Source organism: Strix aluco, chromosome 1 (assembly GCF_031877795.1).
Source record: "Strix aluco isolate bStrAlu1 chromosome 1, bStrAlu1.hap1, whole genome shotgun sequence".
In the NCBI taxonomy this organism is placed as follows: Eukaryota; Metazoa; Chordata; class Aves; order Strigiformes; family Strigidae; genus Strix; species Strix aluco.
Window position 1 is genome coordinate 158,898,903 of NC_133931.1, and position 20,366 is coordinate 158,919,268.

The 20,366-nt window shown below is 39.7% G+C and overlaps 1 protein-coding gene across 1 annotated transcript in view; it reads right to left on the bottom strand.

Moving 5' to 3' along the window:
• CNTNAP2 (contactin associated protein 2) overlaps positions 1–20,366 on the bottom strand; it is a 1,208,164-nt gene that overhangs the window by 112,927 nt on the left and 1,074,871 nt on the right. Inside the window, exon 17 of the mRNA XM_074842898.1 lies at positions 2,295–2,513. Within this exon, the coding sequence (XP_074698999.1) occupies positions 2,295–2,513 (219 nt within the window). The remainder of the gene's footprint in view (positions 1–2,294; positions 2,514–20,366) is intronic.

The window sequence follows — 20,366 nt, forward strand, 5'->3', positions numbered from 1 at the left end:
TAGCCCTCCACTGTAAGACTTCATTTGATATCAACTTCAAGATTTTTAGAGATAACAGTGGAAGAAATGGTCTTGGCTTGACTGAAAAGGTATGCTAATGAGATGGATGCTAATAATAATGCCATAATAAGTTATGCAGTATTACATTTTTCAAAACCATAATAGGGAAAGAAAGAAAAGATTTAAATCCCCACTCTCAGTTGCAATAGGAAATACAGATGTTCATTTCCAAGCAACACTGGGTATATTGTTTAGCTTCCTGAGTACAGGGTGAAGGATGTAACACTGAAGAGCTACATTTGAAAATCTGGCTTGAGATGGCTTTTCTTAGCAGTCAGTAAGAACTATTGCTTTTCTCCCCCTTGTAAACACTTGCTGAAAAATGTGATTTCAGCTAGGAAAGTCTTATCTGGGGCTGGATTAGAAACAAAAAACCCTAAAAAATGCAAGCTAATAACACTGAGTGCCTGTCATCCCTTCTCCTCATCCTCTCATCTCTTTGATTACTGCGGTGCCACAGGTGATGAAGAGTCCCTGAGGAGATCTGAATGCTCATCACCACAGAGCACAGAGACTGATATTTACCTGAGTGGGGAAGAGGACTAAATACACACCAAAGAGAGAGGATTGCTTCCAATTAACTGCTGGTAACTGAATGTTTTGGAGTAAGAAGCAATGCTCGGTCTCTGCTGAGTGCACAGCACAGAGGACATTCTGGTGTGCTTCCAGTCTGTGTAAACTCATATACACTGCAGTGACAAAAAAACCCCTAATAATCTAACTTCCTTCTCTCCCCTCTGGTGACTGTCCTAGCCCCAAGGACACAAAAGTCATCATCCCTCAGGCTCTCTTGTTGGCCCAAGGAATAGATATTTATTCTACAGAAAATGGAACAGGAGGCACCAAAACAAATCTTGTTCAGTATTATTCTCCAGGCCCTGATGTTCAGGGTGTTCATTTGGGATGCTCCAACTCATATCGATTCTGTGGGTGAGGAAATACACCTGTTCTTTGAGATGTGTGCTCCAATCAGCAAGTCATATGAAATGGATACGATGCAGAAAGAAAATCTGGTGAGGATTTGGACATTCAGTTTTTAGCAATAAAGGTACTAGGTATTTCAAAACATTGCTGTTATTCAGCAGCTGTTATACAGTTAATTCAAAAGTACCAGTAAAAATCAACATTATCAACAATTCCGCAAGAACTCAGGCTGGAAAAAAGTCCAGCTCTTCCTGTTTTCAGTAAGAGGCTTGGTATTTCTTTTAAAAGGCTAAGGCTTCCCCTTTTAAACAAACTTCACATTTCAGCTTATTTTGAAACTGCCTTTTATTGGGATCACAGCAGTAAAGGAGAATCTGAGCTTGTAAATAATGACTACACATCTGGTGACACATTATACACAGTTTGCAGTGACACTGTGCTGCTTATTAAGGCAGTGAAGGCTTTAAACATCATTTTAATTAATTTCTCCTGTTGAACCCTAAGTAACATGGGGAAAAAAAGAGATGTCTTTTTTTCCTTCCCCCTTTCCTCTTCTCCTGTTAACAGATATCTAGAGAGGTAGGGAAGTGCTTCTTTGCTCAACATTTCATGCAGTTCTGATTCCAGCTAATGGCACTTGGCATATCTGCACTTCGCAGCAGTCAGAGAAATACAAGTGCTGCTGGAATAGCCTGCCCAAAATGTAGCAGAGATCAGCAGCTCCAGAAAGCAGCTGGACTAACTTGGTTCCAGGGAATGCATTTGTGTAACACTGTGTGATGCTTTCTTACATCAAATGGGCAAACAGCCCATGGGACTGAAGGGAAAAGACCAGTGAGAGCCGTGAATGCAAAAGCATGGGCAACGATCAAACCTCGAGGCTGAAAGTGCTGCCGAGGCTAGGATAGGCACTGCAGGCACATGCAGTCCTGGCAAGACCTATGCAGAATTTTTCACTTCTGTGGTGAATAAGTCTATGTGTGTGAGAGACACTTGGCAAAAAAGGATTTTGGCACTAGACTGCTAAAGGCACTTTCATCCAGGAGCTGCAGGTGGGGAAAGACAAAAATGACAAGCTGCCAGCACAGAATACTTTTCTCTTAGTTGATCTTTTTATTTCTGTAATTATGGACATACTTGCCTTTTCTTCTTTTTTTTTTTTTTCCCCCCTTTTTTTTTCCCCCCTGTGCTGTCACACAAGTTCTTCAGGAGTGCAACTTCCCACATTAAACTAACTGCTGCTGGCAAGACCAAAGCAAAGAGCATTCAGCATGTGAGAGCAAAGCCCAGTTACCCACTCCGCATCTTACCGACGTAGAGCTGGCTGTACAATTCCAGTCGCGTGTGTCCTTCTGTTGGTGCTTTACGCACCTCCACAGGTAACTGGTCTACCTGCAGGCTGGCTTGTTTGACATTCCTCTCAGCATTGACCCGATGCCACTGGTCATCATTGAGCTGGTTAGAAGATCTAACAACGATCTCCACAGGCCCATTTCCAACATCAAATGAAAAGGAAACCTCTGTAGCAGCTGAAACACCAAGCAAAAGGGAACACATCTTATGTTGCAAACAAATTCACTTATACTTCCTAAACAGAAAGGAGTCATATTTACCAGAAATAAGTGCTGCTCAGCCACCTTTCAGAATTTATAAGCAATTTCAGTTCCTTCTAACCTGAGTAGGAGTTAAACTATTTCCAAGGAAGCCATCGTAAAAAGTTTCTATAGCATGTGATGGAAATCAAATCAGTTTGGATTGTAAAATTTAACCAGAATAAATTCTATCCTCGAAGACGATTTTTTATTTCCACTAGTAATTTCAATAATATTGGAAAAACCTCTTCACCAGCTTTTAGAAGAAAACAACAGACCCTGAAACAATGACATTATTTTTTCATTTCTACAGCTTTCCAGTTTCCGTATTTTTTTTAGGGAAATATGCATTTTGATAAAAAAAGTGGTGCAGGAGAAGTGCTTTTTTTTCTTTTGAGGGGCAATTAATTTTTACAATTATCTAATAATGCAGTGGTAATGACCTATGTGAGCTTTTATGGCTGAAAAAGAAATGGATTCTTAGCAAGCACTACAGTGTTCTATTTATAGTGGATGATTCAAACATGTTTAGAAATTTTATAAATGTCCATTAGGGTCTACTAGACATTCCTCCATGTCATTCTCAGCAAACTATATAACTGATACTTATTATTAAGCAAGGAGCATGATTAATAATATATAGATGATTTTAAAATTAAGAAATACAATTTTGACTTTCCTACCGATATTTAGTTTATATAATTTGGGGCTGTAAATTATATTATGGTGGTAAAACATCAGGTGAAAGAGTTACCAGAAAACAGTGATAGCATTCAAAAGAAGGACACCAGACAGAAGTAAAGACAACCAAGACTTCTATTTAATTTGTTTTTCTTATGTATAAAATAAAAAAGCCGCAGCACCCTTTTAATTCTTCTGAAAAATCTCGGGTGCCCACTTATGGTCTCAGTGTTCCAGTCTGGCTGAGGTTTCTTGTTTGGTTGAATTAACAAAACAGTCTTATAAAAATCTTCCTCTGCAAGACTATTAAATTGTGGTAGAAGTACAACTCTATGATCATTATCACTAACAATGCTGATAAATAGTGGGAAATATTTTTGTACATGGCCTAATAGATTTTCACAAGGTTACGTCAGACTGAATTAAATGCATTTTTATGAAAATTGGAAGGCTAGGAATAAACTTTACAGAGAATGTTCTTTCAAACCAAATGTATTATACAATTGACACCTTTGCTTTTTTTTCTGCAAAATTGGCTATCTCTAAAAGAAAAAATTAAAAGCATATTTTATTGCTGTTGTACTCTCTGTTCTCTGCTGAATAAAATAATTTAATTTCTTGAATGAACTGCCTTTCATAAGCCATGAATTTAGTCTGTTTGGCCTTTTGCACTTTACAAGACAGAAAATCTGTATGAGCCAAAGCTTGCCATTAAAGAAATAAAGATGTTTCATTTTAATGTTATTATGTCTTATAACTTCAGCGGTTTTGCCAATAAACTCAGGCAAATTAGGAATTAGAGTAAAATCTCTCCAGTACTTAAATTGTACATTGTGTTCAAGTCTATTTTCAAGGGGGGTGTGTGTGTAATTCTCCTTTACTTTTTGCTTTGAAGAAGTGCCTTAGATCTCTTCACTGTCAGTCTTGAATTGCTTCCCAAAAAGCCATCTGTCTACAAGACTGTAAAATGAGAACCCCTTAGCAGAATTCTCATCTTATCCTGAGGCAACTGATGGCACTGTTGCTATTGCTTGTGGGTACCTTGAGTACAACCCCATCCAGGTTTTTGAAAATCTCTGCAAGAATACTGCTTTGTTTGTAAACTGTCTTTTGGATGGAAGCATCTCTAATTTTTTAAAGGAAGATTATTCTTCCTTTAAAAGAGAAAGAGAAAGTGTAGAGAATTGACAGAGATATTTCTAGTACAAGTTCTGTGCCTACACAGTCTAGCTTTATGCATGGCTTTAAACTTAAAACTGTATCACAGCCTGAAAGACTTATAATGAAATTTGTACTTATTGGAGAAAGTTATTCACTCTGACATAAGAGTACTAGTTGTGTAAATTCATATTATATTTTTATATTTAATCTTATAGTTAGGGAAGGACAAGCATTCCAGAAAAATCTTTTCATCAAAGTCCCTTTTCAGTGCATGTACTTGCTGACATGCTGAAAGTTAGAGAAGGCAGTACAGCATCAACGGACTGTGCTGATTCATCCCCAAGCAGCCTAAAAACATGAGTCTCATAAACCAATGTCCTGGTTTTGGCTGGGATAGAGTTAATTTTCTTTTAGTAGCTGGTACAGTGTGTTTTGGATTTAGTGTGGGAATAATGCTGATAACACACTGATGTTTTAGTTGTTGGAACATAGCACTTATCCTAAGTTAAGAATTGTTCAGTTTCCCATACTCCGTCAGCGAGGAGGTGCACAAGAAGCTGGGAGCGAGCACGGCCAGGAGAGCTCACCCCAACTAGCCAAAGGGCTATTCCATACCATAGGACATCATGCTCGGTGTATAACCTGAGGGGAATTGCCCGAGAGGGGAGGATCGTTGCTTGGGGTATTGGTCAGCAGGTGGTGACGAATTGCATTGTGTAACACTTTTTTTTAATTCTTCAGTTTTATTTCTCTTTTTGTTATATCCCTTTTCATTACTGTCATTATTATTATACTATTTTTAAAATTATTATTGACATTTTATTTTATTTTATTGTAGTTATTAAACTGTTCTTATCTCAACACGTGAGTTTTGTTTTTTTTTTTTCTGATTCTCCTCCCCCCATCCCACGGGGAAGGGGGAGGAGTGAGCAAGCAGCTGTCTGATGCTTAGTTGCTGGCTGGGCCTAAACCACAACCAAAGGGGAGGCAACTTGCTAGGCTGATGGGCTGAAATGAGCTTTGCAGATGAGCAGAGGCTGCATGACAGCATGTCTCACATGTGAGTTATGATGCTTCTTCAGACTCTTCATCCTCAGTTTCCATTGGAATAAATTTTCAAGTCTACAGATTAAGTATATTTTCCAACCAGCATCTCTAGGTAAAGTGTTAAGGTACTTGTACCTTAACAGAAATGGATGAATGTCTGATCACAGGCATGTTAGTCAGAAAAGGAAGACAAAAGAAATTGTATCTCCTCCCAATAAATAAGACTGGGGATCTGGTGACAACTGACACGGAGAAGGCTGAGGTACTCAACAACTTTTTTGTCTCCGTTTTCACTGGCAATTGCTCTTCCCTCATCTCTTGAGACCCTGAATCTCAAGGCAGGGACTGAGGGAATGAAGCGTTCAAGGTCAGGTTGGATGGGGCTTTGAGCACACTGAGCTGCCCCCACTCCTTCTTTTTCATCTACCCCACCTTTACTGCTGGGCATGGTGTTGTATGGTATGGAGCAGCCCTTTGGCCAATGGTCAGCTGTCCTGGCTGTGTCCCTTTCTAACTTCTTTGTTACCCTCAGCCTACTGACTGGGGAAAAAGTGGGAAAGAGAGTAAGGTTTGATGCTGTGCAAACACTGCTCAGCAATAGCCAAAACACTGGTGTGGTATCAACACTGTGTGTTACGCACAAATCCAAAACACAGCAACATATGGTCTGCTGTGGAGAAAGTTAACTCCATCTCAGCCAGACCTAGTACAGCATCAAATTTGTTCAGAAGTCCAGCATAAGTAGTTATGTAGAAAACTAGCAATTACTTAAGTTTTTTTCTTAAGTATGGTTTCCTTTTCAATCTCTTTATGTCTACACATACAGCCCTTGAATGATGAGGTATCTCTGACTCAAATACATCCTTGGTTGACATGACAGTGGTATTATTCTGCCTAACTTTTGAAGGGGATGATTAAAAGATATCTAACAAACGTGCATATCTGACTATTTAAACCCCAGTGATCAACTGAACCAGAGCAGGATTTTTTCAGAAACATGTAGCAAATGAGAGCACAGGTCCCAGAGATTTCTAGTAGTCAGTCACCTTGTAGCTCATGAAGTGAGTTTTATGAATGATCTTTTTATTTTCTATTCTACCAAATACCATAAAACTCAAACCAGTTGTTTTAAGAAATGAGAATGAGGACCAGACATTGAACAAATGTCTGAAATTGCTTAATTATGAAATAAACAAAAGAAAATGAATGTGGGTTTTAGTTTATTCAGCCAATATAAGGTTTTGTAATGGAAATGTCACAAAATTGAACAAAGGTGAACTTTTTATGTGCTTCTGCCACATATATTCACTCATTAAGCTGAAGTTTGTGACTTAGTTTTACCCTTTCTGTGCCTTGTGCAATTATATAATTAAATCTGAACACGTTTATTTCATCGATTCAGTTTTCTAAGGTCTCAGGTCACTGTCAACCATCTGTTCAGAACTTTGGCAAACTAAATGCCCTTTTCACTCTTTGTTTTGTGTTCTTGTTTTTCAGCTCTACTCACTTTCCACTGTTTCCTCATCTTAAATTTATGAGGCATTTGCCCATAAAAAGGAAGGGACACGACTGCGCCACCCTGCAGGAAGACCTGGACAGGCTGGAAGAGTGGCTTAACAAGAACCTTATGACGTTCAACAATGACAAATGTAAAGTCTGGCACCTGGGAAAACATAATCCAGGAGTGCAACACAGGCTGGGATCTACCTGGAGAGCAGCTCTGTGGAAAGGGACCTGGGGGTCCTGGGGGACAATGAGCTCAATATGTGTGAACAGTGTGCTGCTGCGGCAAAGAAAGGCCACAGGATGCTGGGCTGCATCAACAAGGGCATCACCAGCAGAGATAAAGAAGTCATTGTCCCACTCTACTCAGCACTTGTCAGGCCACACCTGGAATACTGTGTTCAGTTTTAATCCCTGCTCTACAAAAAAGATGTGGACAAGCTGGAGAGGGTCCAGAGGAGGGCCACAAAGGTGATCAAAGGACTGGGAAGCCTGCCATGCGAGGAGAGGCTGAGAGAACTGCGTTTATTCAGCCTTGAGAAGAGAAGGCTTAAGGGGGACCTTATTGCCATGGTCCAGTGTTTAAAGGGTGGCTACAAAGAAGGTGGAGACTTCCTTTCTACAAGGAATCACATGGAAAAGATGAGAGTAATGGGTACAAGTTACTGCTGGGGAGATTCCAATTGAACACAAGAGGAAAATATTTCACAATGGGAGCAATCAGCCATTGGAATACTCTTCCCAGGGAAGTGATGGATGCCCCAACATTGGACACCTTTAAGATTTGGATGGACCAGGTACTGGGCCATCTTGCCTAGGCTGTGCTTTTGCCAAGAAAGGTTGGACCAGATGATCCTTGAGGTCCTTTCCAACCTGGTATTCTATGATTCTGTGATTCTATGACTGCATTGTCTGTGGGATTCTGCATTCCTTGGGTCCTTCCTTTCAAGGCTTTCTGGTAGATATGTTTTAGTTAAACACAAGTTCTGAGGCTCAACAGCACAGAAAGTAACATGAACTATGTCCTTTGCTATGCAGAAAGTCAGGCTAAATGAGCTGATGGACTTTACTGGCATTCAAGATCTATGAACAGCTAGGTCTCCCATTTTCCTAGAAATCCTTGTGTTTCAAGTCTCTTTTTTTCCTATTTTCCTAGTTTGATCTTTGTTGATAAACTGCAGGCTAGGATCTCAAGCTATAATGAGGCTGCCAGCAAAGAAAGAGACGCCAGCAGACGGGTGGGTGCTCACAAGCTACTAAGCAGTAGGTGGAGGTTAAGACACAGCAGCTGTGAAAAAAAAGGAGGGATTACAACCCTCCTCACAGTCAGTTTTGTATGCCGGTGTTTCTATTTCTCTCTTCTCCCATTACCCTTTCTCTGAAACACATACTTTCGTCTCCTCCCTTGTACTTTGTTTCTCTTACCTCCCCTGATGTATTTTTGTACCCATCAATGGGGCTCACTGATGTTTTCGGTGACTTACATCAAAGGGAGTATTATCTAACTATTTAAATCCTTTTGGAATGCCATTCTTAGAACATTAATGCCTTGTTACAGCTAGAATCAGAGCTCACTTGCTTGGCTGTGAAGCAGGATACACTGTAGACTAAAACTTGCCAGGCAGATATTTCCTCCCTCCACTTTGCTTGCTTGTTCCGTGAAAACAACAGCTTGAAAATATTCTATCTCTGTAAGGGCAACATCTGCCAAACTTCTTGGACAGTTTGTTTGTAAATACCTCTCTGACAAAGGGCTCACCAACTAAATCAGTAGGCAGAATTCAGTGAAATGGTTGAAAATGAACGAAAACTTAATCAACAGAGATGCTAAACCTATCTAGAGCTAGTGGTTTATATATCTTGATATGGAATCCATCGCCAGGGTGAAGAACAGGTCTCATATCTGTAGTCACTGGAATCCTTCCCACTGACCTTTAGTAGACTCTGGATAGAAAAGAGGGCTTTCCAGGACTTGAAAGCAACTATCTTGTCTGCCTTTCACACTTAGATAGCTGAGTTTAAAGATAGTTTTACAAACTCATCTCTAAATTACTTGCCCTGCTGCCCTCATTTGCACAGGGGTGAGAGATGGCCATGCCAATGCTGACATCGAAAAAAGCATTGATAGGTTGTTCCTGGCTGCTAAAAATATGTGTAAAGGGCTACAGATGCTACCCTGAAGTGCCATATTGGAACACAGGACCTGCTTTGAGGAGGCCACTTCTCAAGGGATACAACTAAAAATTAAAGCGACCAAAACAAGATCTCAGAGAGAAATTGTTGATCCAAGTTGCTTGACTGCAATGCAGGAATTACAGCATAGCTTGGCTGTCTGTTAATAATCAGGTAGCTGTCAAAAATCATGACCATATTTCCAATAATTGGACTAAGCACCTGGAAGATTTCATCATTTATCTAATTCCCAAATGAAATGGCCATTTGAACTAATGAGTGAAAGCTTCATTCATTTGACCAAATGACAGTGCACATCTATGCCCAAGACTGCAGTGATCCCTGAGCTAAGTGCCAAATGAACTAGCTCTGGAAGCTGCGCAGCTGCATCAGCATGATGCTGTGCCAAGAGTAATTAGTTCTAATGAGAGGCTATACTGCACCTAGGATCAAACCCAGCATAGCTGAGTGCTGATTTATGTGGATATGCTATCTTTCTTAGAATTAGCTCGAGTATCTCTCTAACATGGGTGTTCGTTGTACAGACTAGACACACTCTACATGTGCCTGTAGGTTAACAAGTTAATCAAAAAAAAAATCATGCAACTTTATACTCTCTTGGATCTTATGCAGTCATTTATGGAAGTGTCAAGAATGAAAAAAGGGTGAATAAAGCTGTTACTTCAATGTAACATCTTTTAACACCGACTTCTCATGGTATAAATCCATCCACCAGATTAATATCGTAACAAGCAAGGCTCAGTGTCTTTCTGAACCTTTAGAACAAGCTAATATTCTGTATGGAGTAAACAATCCATTGGACAATCACAGAATCACAGAACCATAGCATGGTTTGGGTTGGAAGGGACCTTTAAAGGTCATCTAGTCCAACCCCCCTGCCATGGGCAAGGACATTTTTCACTAGATCAAGTTGCTCAGAGCCCCACCCAACCTGACCTTAAACACTTGCAATGATGGGGCATCACAGCTTATCTGGGCAACCTGGTCCAGTGTCTTACCACCCTCATTGTAAAGAATTTCTTCCTCATAACCAATATAAATCTACCCTCTTTCAGTTTCAAACCACTGCCCCTTGTTCTGCTACTACAAACGTTCATAAAAAGTCTTTCTTATAAGACCCTTTTATATACTGAAAGGCAGCAGTAAATTCTCCCTGGAGCCTTCTCTTCTCCAGGCTGAACAATCCCAACTCTCTCAGCCTTTCTTCATAGAAAAGGTGTTCCAGTCCTGTGATCACACTCCTCCAGCCTGTCTAGGTCCCTCTGGACGGAATCCCTTCCCTCAAGCTATCAACTACACCACTCAGCTTGGTTTCATCTGCATACTTGCTGAGGGTGCACTCATTCCCACTGTCAATGTCACTGATGAAGATATTAAATAGTATTGTTCCCAGTATGGACCCTTGAGGGACACCATTTGTTACTGGTTTCACTCGGACATTGAACCATTGACTGTAACTCTTTGGACACAGCCATTTAGCCAGTTCCTTATCCATCAAACAATCCATCCATCAAACCCATATCTCTCCAATTTAGCAGCAATAATGTTGTGAAGGACCATATAAAAGGCCTTACAGAAGTCCAGATGTCATCAGTAGCTTTTCCCTTGTCCACTGATCCAGTCACTCCATTGTAGAAGGCCGCTAGATTAGTCAGGCACAATTTTCCCTTGGTGAAGCCATGCTGGCTGTCTCTCATCACCTCCCTGTCATGTGTATGCCTTGACATAGCTTCCAGGAGGATCTCTTCTATGATCTTACCAAGCAGAGATATGAGGCTGACTGATTGGTAGTTTCCAGGGTCCTCCTTTTTACCCTTTTTATAAATGGGTGTGATGTTTCTCCCTTTTTCCAGTCACTGGGGACTTCACCTGAGTGCCATGACATTTCAAATATGATGGGGAGTGGCTTAGCAACTACATCAGCCAGTTCTCTCAGGACCCTGGGATGTATCTTGTCAGGTCCCATGGACTTCTGTATGTTCAGGTTCCTCAGGTGGTCTTGAACCTGAGCTGGGTTACAATGGGAGGGACTTTGTTCCCCAAGTCCCTGCCTTGATGTTCAGGGATTTGAGATATACAGAAAGAGTGATGACCATCTATATTGATAAAATATTAATTTCCTGTGAAAAAGGGGGTACAGTGACTGCTGTACATTTGCTGCTAACATGTATGGAAAGGAGAAGAGAAATTAACTTCTCAATGAAAGGTAAAGGAATGAAGACATGTATAACTGAATGTCTTTAACCATTAAAGGTCTGGAAAAAATGATACTGTAATATTTAGAAAAGATACAAATAGAAATCCAAGGGTGTTGTTTTGCAAAGATTAAAGAAACTAGTTTATGGTGGACAGGATTTATTAAAGTCCTCTGCAAATTCATCAGGAATACAGAACTCTTCAGAATGTCTGAAGCTTCTTATGACCTTTTCAGTGTGTTTTTATATAACATTTTAATTTTGAAATTTTCAAAGCATCCTGCAGACCAGATAAACAAATCAGAATGAAAAACAAAGAAAAAGGCTTTGTCAAACGCAGAAAGGAGCATCTTCTGAAGTGTCTATTCTTCTCATATTTTTGATACTCATTTTCTCAACCTGCAGCCTGAAGGTACTTGATTCAGTCTCTGCTGTGTGCGGGATCTACATCTGGTAGCTGCAATCTTGCAGTGACATTTCTTTGCGAATGGACAGGGAATTAGATCTACTGAGAGACGTTGTCCTGATTCAGCAAGAGCTGCTGTTTTCTTATGCATGTGACTATGTTGTCACATTGTAAGACAAGACTGCACACAAATAAATTGTTTTGCTGTATATTTAAAAGACATGAACTTTAATACGTTACTGTCCTTCTTCCATGATACTTTCACATCTCCCTTCTAGTAAGATTTACAACTGGACCAGTTTCAATAACTGGACAAATACTAGGTGTAAATTCTAGCTTTCTGTTTACAGAAACCAAGCATCTTTGGATTAGTGGGAATTACATATGTTGAAATCCTTCTTTCATAACTTTGTTTTATGACTGTTCAAATATATTTTCATATATCTGGCTGCCTGACTGAATAGCTAGCTGTTGTCTTGTTCCTTCATTGCCTGTGTTGGATTAAACTCTCTCTATTATAATAATCTTCACTTATTGTCTCCATGCTGAGCCCTTGAAATTAATTATCCCCACCTGTGGTTTGAATCTTATATATTCAATATATACCTGTTGACTCAGAAGTACTGTACTACATTGCAGCATAGTCCTGGGAAATTCTGGGACTCCCGTAGTCTGGGATTCCCAGAGTACTGGGAAATATTGGGAAGAGATGTCAGAAAAAAATTGTGGAAAAGGCAAGTGAAGAGAAGGCAAATGCAAGCTTTAAGGTAGGAAAGAGAGTAACTAGTGGTGTACCCCTGGGGTCAATCTTGGCTCCAGTCCTCTTCAAATCTTCATTAATTATCTAGCTGATGACAGGGCAGAGTGTACCCTCAGCAGGTTTGCAGATGTCACAAAACTGGGACATCCATGCTGCCATCCAGAGGGACTTCAACAGGCTGGAGAAATGGACTGACAGGAACCACATGAAGTTCAGCAAGGGGAACTGCAAAGTCCTGCACCTGGCGAGGAAAAACTCCATGCACTAGTACATGCTGGGGGTCACCCAGCTGGAAAGCAGCTTTGCAGAAAAGAACCTGGGGGTCCTGGTGGAGACTAAGTCAAACATGAGCTGGCAGTGTGCCCTGGTGGCAAAGAATGCAAATGGTATCCTGGGCTGCCTTACTAGAATTGTTGCCAGAAGGTTGAAGGAGGTGATCCTTCCCCCTCTTCTCAGCACTGGTGAGGCCACACCTGGAGTGCTGTGTCTGGTCCTGGGGTCCACAGTACAAGAAAAACATGGACATACTGGAGAGAGTCCAGTGAAGGGCCACTGAGATGATTAAGGGACTAGAGCATCTCGCCTGTGAGAAGAGGCTGAGAGAGCTGGGGCTGTTCAGTCTGGAGAAGTCTCAGGGGGGATCTCATCAATGTATATAAACACCTAGGGAGGGTATAAAGAAGGATCTAGGCTTTCTTCAGTGGTGCCCAGTGACAGGACCAGAGGCAATGGGAACACACTGAAACACAGGAGGTTCCCTTTGAACATCAGGAAACACTTTTTCAGAGTGAGGGTGACAGCTCTGCAGGGGGATCTCGCTGAAGCCCACTGGATTTTTTTTCATTATTCTGCTAATCCGTTGGCTAGTCTGAAGCATCAAGCTTAATTCTGCTGCTCACATGCCACTTGCACCAATATCCATCCCTATCTACATATTCTGAAACATTTGCAGGAGTATTTCAGTGCTTCCTTATTGCTGTTTTACATGAGTTCAGCTAACAACATTATTCCAATCCCCCATCCCTCCCCCTTTCTGTTTTTCAGTATTTAAGGGAATAATAGACTGGGATACTACTGTGTGGAGTAATTTCCTCAAGTGCACATTTACAGCTGCACTGTTTCAACAATACTAGCATTAAAAGTGGGCTATTCACTACCAGTAGTCTGCTCTCAAAAGGTTAAGAAAGAGGCATATCTGTTAGATACAGCACTTCTCGTTTACAGCTTGTTTCTGGTAGAGAGAGATTAGGTCACTGAGCCATTGTGTTTCCATGCACACACAAGATTACTCCTTTGGAGCAGAAGTTGAGTAGAGAACAGCACAGATTTACAATCCTTCCCCAAGTTTTCCCTGGGGTGGTCCTACCTGCTGTTTGACTGCAGCTGAGGGGGAACTTTAAACTGCTGGAAACCTGTCTCGACCTTTTGCTATCTGCAACTGGTTAAATGTTCTCTAGGTGCAAGGTAGTAAAAAAAGATGGTGCCAGCTTTTCTCACCTTGTGGACAAACATCAATTCTCTTTCTATGGGCAGACAATCACTTACACAAGTAATTCACAATATTTTGGAAAGGCAGAACTATAGTGGAGCTCAATCTGAAGGGAAGTCAGAATGGAATACAGCACCTTCCTCATCATGAGTAAGCATCTGTGTGAGGACAAAGATAAGGAGGGATTTGATTTTGGTAATAACTAAGAATCAGTTATTTTTATTGCACTTTAAAATAAACCTAACTATCAACCAGCCAATCAAGCAGAAATACCAGTCTTGCTACACAGTAGATTAGATTGCTTTGGGGGATAAAAAATATTGCATTTAAATGAAAGTTCCAAAATTTCATATGAAAGATCATGCAAAGGCCAAATATGCCCTAAGAAGATTATTATTTATTATCATTATTTATTAATAACTTCCGTTATGTTAATTGTGCTCCAGCTGTCTTGTAGATAAGCACTTGGAAACAAATCTCATGTTTTTATGATTATATTTTAGTTGATGTAGCAATTTTCAGCCATGGACATCAAGAATGAAAAATAACTTTATCAGTCCTGCATAAACAGAGAACCAAAGCAAAGATACGTGAAAAGACTTGTTTAAGGTCAAACATGAGATGGTTAGAGCAGGGTTTGAAAAAATACCTACTTGCTTTACATCTAAGGCAATAAATACAATTTCAGATAGATGATATTAACTCTCATCCAGCCATCCCTCTTCCAATATCTACTTAGCTGCCTGGAAGGAAGGAAGGAAGGAATGGTGACTCAGTTGAAGGTCTTGTTGATTCATCTCATGAGAGTTGCTAAAGCTTAAAAAATACAGCAGCAATATCTTCTGGTCTCTTCTGTGAGAGATGATTCACACAAAGGGAACTGTAGTCAGTGCACTGAGTGAAAAAGGAGAGGAAACATGTGCTTTCCCATCTGTAGTGGTTATAATATACTTCATTATATCCTTTTAACTGCAACACTCTACCATGAAACCGAATTGGTCCCATGCAACAGAAGGCACCTCAACAAGGGGGAAGCACAGACATCAAAACAGAGCTCTCCCACGCAGCATACAAAGGGTTTTGTGTAACTGGTACTTATTTTTTGTTGGATGAAAAGCAAAATAAAAGTGGATGCTAATGTTCATAAAATCAGATTATGTCTGAGCATGGTAAAGTATCAGAGAGATTTTTGAGAGGGGAGAGTAGCTTCTTTTCCTATGAAAAATTGCTATGCAGTTGGCATGGTTCTAAAAATGCTGAGCAATGGGTCTGAGTGCTTACAAGCAGTTACAAAGGATACCAACCCCCTTCTCAAATACGTCACCTTTGAATGTCATAAAAATCAGCCAAAATTGTAAATTGTGCATCATACTAAAATTGGTAAGAGCCTGGTGCAAGCCTGAAAAGTAGACATCAAGACTGTCACTCTTCTGTGGCATGATTTTGAGAAAGCACATTGCCCATGTCCTTTTCTTTCTCTTCTGTGGTGTTTTTCTGTAATTTGTGTATTAGATGCAGATTCTGCTGTAGGATGTGGTTAAGACTTGTAAAGGTATTTAGATGCCTGGGTGGTAGCTATCAAAAAACTTACATTTGGCCAGGTGCTCACGATGATATGAACGTATTGATTTTTCTGCCTTGCCATGTAAGATTTTGTCATTTGTGGTGGCTGCTATTTACTTGTGTGTGGCTGTCCAGGGGTCACCGTCAGAGTAAGGACCCTGCTGCACTATGCACTGTACTACTACAGTAAAAAAGGCCATCCAAAAATATGTCTCAAGTTTACTTTTAGTGTAGTAAGTCTGTATATGAAAAGGGTGTGTGTGAGGGGGCAGGGTAGATGAACCCAGCTAACTGTGGCTCCCTTTTTTTGAAAGCTTTAGACAAAGATTTTCTTCTCTTAAAATCATATTTGTAATAATTTATGGTTGCCAACATTGAGGGTAGACCCCCCAAAATGGAAGATGATATCTTTGGTATTGTTTACTTTTTTATTCTGCAGCAGGAAAAAATATCTACAAAGCAGGAGTATCACGGAGTGATATAGGAGAGTGGGAGACAGAATTGACATGTTGGAGGTAAAAATATGTTCTTTGACTTCATGATTATTAGAGATAGAAAACTGTAACACACTGGCAGAGGATAAAAGGCACAGCCACGTGGTATATGCTCAGTTTTGACTGCTATGTGAGTAGAGGGACCTGCCTGGTTTAGCCACCTTTTCTTAACTATTTTGCTTCTCTGTATGCATGAGTCTCATGAAATGTAAAGCCGACACGAGACCCATTCCTATTTCCTCCTGTAACAGTGGAAAACTTAAAAGAGTGAGTGAAAGGATTTATAACTGTATAAAACATTTGTTAAGAGTTCATACTAATAGAGAGCTGTCTTCAGTGCATGAGTAAAGACAAAATGCACTACGGTAATCCAAGCTCTATTTTAAAAACAAAGTCAAGATGTTTAGATCAAGAGGATATAAAAAGCCTAAATTATGCAAGATAGTGTAATGGCAGTCTTGGGACAGTAACTGCCTTCATGCTCTTCTTAAAAAATAGAGTCACTGTTTTATTAACTTTTAAAGGAAATTTTACATTAATGTTTTATCTTTTCTTTCAAAATGTAAGAAATTATACATGTGTGCAATGTTTCTGAATGGAAACTCAGGAGAAGAAATACTATTTTTCCTTGTCTTCAAAACAAATGTAGCAAAGCAAAGTAGAGAGACAGAGACTGAATCAAGAGCAACTTAAAAATTAATTAATTTTCATCATGATTTAAGTTGATTTTTTTTAAACTAGCATTTAAACCATGATGAAATGCTACAAAGTGTTAGGAAAGTCTGTGGCCAAAGCTTTATATGTACATTTAGCGTCTACCACATTACAATGTTCTCACAAACACTTAAAGAGAAAAAATTATATTTACTTGAATCAATCTATTGACATAATTTGAATTAATCATGTGCATAAATATTTGAAGCATCATGGATACAATTGTATTAGTATTATTAAAAACACCTCCTTTTTCATTATATCTTATAATTTAGTCACAGAAAATATTTTTCTACTTTAAAAATGAATTGCTTTGGTAAAAAGAATAAAGAATAACTTAGACTAATAAAAGAATAATTTAGGCTAATTAAACAATTGCCAACATTTTATGTAAAAAGTCCAATTTAAAGAAAAAAAATAGTTTACAGACTCCCAAGACCCTGTTTCAACACTGAGAAGAAAGATTCTCAAAAGCATCTAAATGAATTAGAACCAGAAGACCCATTGGATTCAGGTCATATACCCTCAGGAGACAATGCAAAGTGGTTGGACCATTTCAGATTTCCTCACTCGTGGCATTTCAATGTATGGTGCGATGTTGATGATTAGGATTAAAGGTAAGGATTAAAGAGAATAGTGATATGGGTGACAGTGTAGTGGGTGTCTGCTACAGGCCACCTGACCACAAAGAACAAGTGGATGAGGCTTTCTAGAGACAGCTAGAAGTAGCCTCAAGTTCACAGGCCCTGGCCCTCATGTGGGTCTTCAACAACCCCAATATCTGTTGAAGGAACAAGACAGCAGAGCATAAGCAAGGTTCCATTGGTAACAACTTCCTGACACAAGTGAAAGAGAAGTCAACGAGGAGAGATGCTCTGCTGGACCTTACACTCATGAAAAAGGAGGGGCTGGCTGGGGATGTGAAGTTTGAAGACAGCACCAGTTGGAGTGATCATGAGATGGTGTAGTTCAGGATCCTGAAAGGAGAGTGCAAGGCAAAAAGAAGATAGGCTTCTTCAAGTACTGACATGCTACTTAAGTAGCAAAAAGAAGACTATGGAAAATGTGGGCCCACTGCTGAATGAGGCAGGGGCCCTGGTGACACAGGACATGCAAAAGGCTGAGGTAATGAACACCTTCTTTGCCTCAGTCTTTACTAGCAAGACCAGCCTTCAGGAGCCCCAGGTCCCACACATTAGGGACAAGGTCTGGAGCAGGGGGGTTGGACCAGATGACCTCCAGATGTCCCCTCCATACTCAACCATATTTTGACTGTGTTTCTGTGATTGCAGAGACTGTGTGGGCTATTTACTTACTGAAAGAGCAACAGAGATTCATTTTAGTCCCATGGACAGCATGTTACCAAAATCCCACCACTGTTCTTTGCTGAGATGAGCATTTTTAAATATTAAAGTATTTTTGGGGAAAAAAAATAACTGCACCTCAGGCGGTCTCTTAGCTACCACATCTATCCCTTCATTTGCTTCGTGATTCGTTAAGAATGTCATTATTCCTGCAAAGTGGTGAAGAAAAGATTGAGATATTCAAAGATATTGTTTCCTCATAATCTAGTGATCAGAGCATCCACAGATGCAGTGGAAGGTAGGTATCTGAAACCCACATGGGCAGATAAAAGGAATGCACTGGGAACATCTGCCAAGTCTGTCAATGTAAGGTAGGCAGAGCAGTGCTTACTCCACTCAAACCAGAGCTCTTCATGTGCTACTCAGGTATTACAAAGATGCAGGCACATCTGGGCATGCGATAGGATACATTCTGAGGACATTTCTTTGGAAAATTTAGGCTGATACAGGCTTAACACACTTCCTGCTAGGTGGCAGCTGAATAGGTATTTTGAGTATCAAAACTTTGTATTGAGATGTTTAAGCCTGCTGGTGTATCTAGACTCCGACACCTTGTCTTCAGGAGGAGACACATCCAGTCATGAATGTCAAATTTAGTCATTACTAAAAGAAAAAGAAGAGAGGAAGCTTGTCCTCTTAGTTTGTTTTGGAACATGTTCCTGTTTACCCTGTTAAAGCAGAAAACTCAGTGACAAAGTTGGGCTGCAGAAGTCAACTGAGCTCAAAGTGGCATCCTGCTTCTACTTACCACATGAACTAATGCAAGAAGCCACACAGTCACTTCAAAGAGTAGCAGGATGAGAAAGTCTTTACATATCAGTTTATTAACTTCAGTTCTACATGTGAATTTTTATTTCAAATTACATGAAATTACAAAGAAAATGTAAACTAATGGAGCTACCATAGTTTAATGACTTAGTGCCCAGATTTTACCCTGCAGTTAAGAAAGGTCAGAGTGCACATAAAGCCAGTAAGTGAAGCAGACATCACTTTCTAATGTGTGGCAGAACACAAAGAATATGAAAACATATAAAGGATTTAACAAAGTCAATGTAATGGATATCCTTTTTTGATTAAAAAACCCTCTGATTTTTGGAAGAAGGGAATTGTTACAGATCTAACATATTTGATTTTCTTCCAAAAAGAGCAGAGATGGAAATAGAATTGCACAGATTGTTGATGAGCTGGATGAAGTATGGCTCATCAGAAAATTAAAGGACCTCTTAATTTGTTTTGGGTCAAATAATATTTAGTATTATAATGAATACCTTTGCAGAAGAAGTCAGCATATGTCTAAATGTTGGAAAGGCGAGACAATAATACATAACAAATGGGATCCCAGTGTGAACAGCCAAAAATTCCTAGGATGCAGTGGGCAGGGTAAATATTAATGCCATTGTAAAACACCCTAGTAAACAATTATCAGAATTAATGTGGATAGTTTTGATTATCTATGTTTAAGAAAGAAGTAATCACAGTGAAATGAGTAGGGAGAACTTTATTGCTATAACCAGAGAAAGCAACAAGAGAAAATGTCTTATGAGAAGAGATGATGTGAGTTTGTCTTGCTTAACATAGCAATTAAAAGCTGAGAGAAGGTGTGATTGCTCCATAGATAGGTGAAGGAGAGTAAATGCTAAGAAGGGAAAACAAGTAGTTCAGCTGAGGAATGATACTGAAACAAAAATGAATGGCTATAAACAAAAGATGCAAATAAAACTGTTAGGAATTAGAAGATTTCTAACCAATAAAGGTGTGAAAGTCTGAAATGGTTGTCCAGCTGGCAAAAATTCGAACTGCTTTCAATGGAGTCATACAAATTTAGGGAACTAGACAGGGGTTATACATTGTGGTTTTCTGTGACAGCAAGGATCTAAATTCAAGGACCCAGAAGGTCTGTTCCTGTCATGTGCCTAAGACATCTGGTAATTTTGTACAGTATAGTAAGTATTTTCTTTCTGCAGGAAAAAGATCAGTGTATATGAAAAAGGTAGCAAAGCATATGCAGTTCTGGTATATAACAGAAAGTAGACTGGAAATGAAGGCAAAGACCTGAGATGATAGTGGGTGGTAGGGCTAGCAACAGTTTGCCACGTGTTGCATGTATTTAGTGCAATACAAACCAAAGTTAGGGAGAACTATGCTTTTGGAATGCCAACCAGTTCCCACCTTAAGCTTTCTGTGAGCTGTAACTGATTTATAAGACACAGCACACAAAAA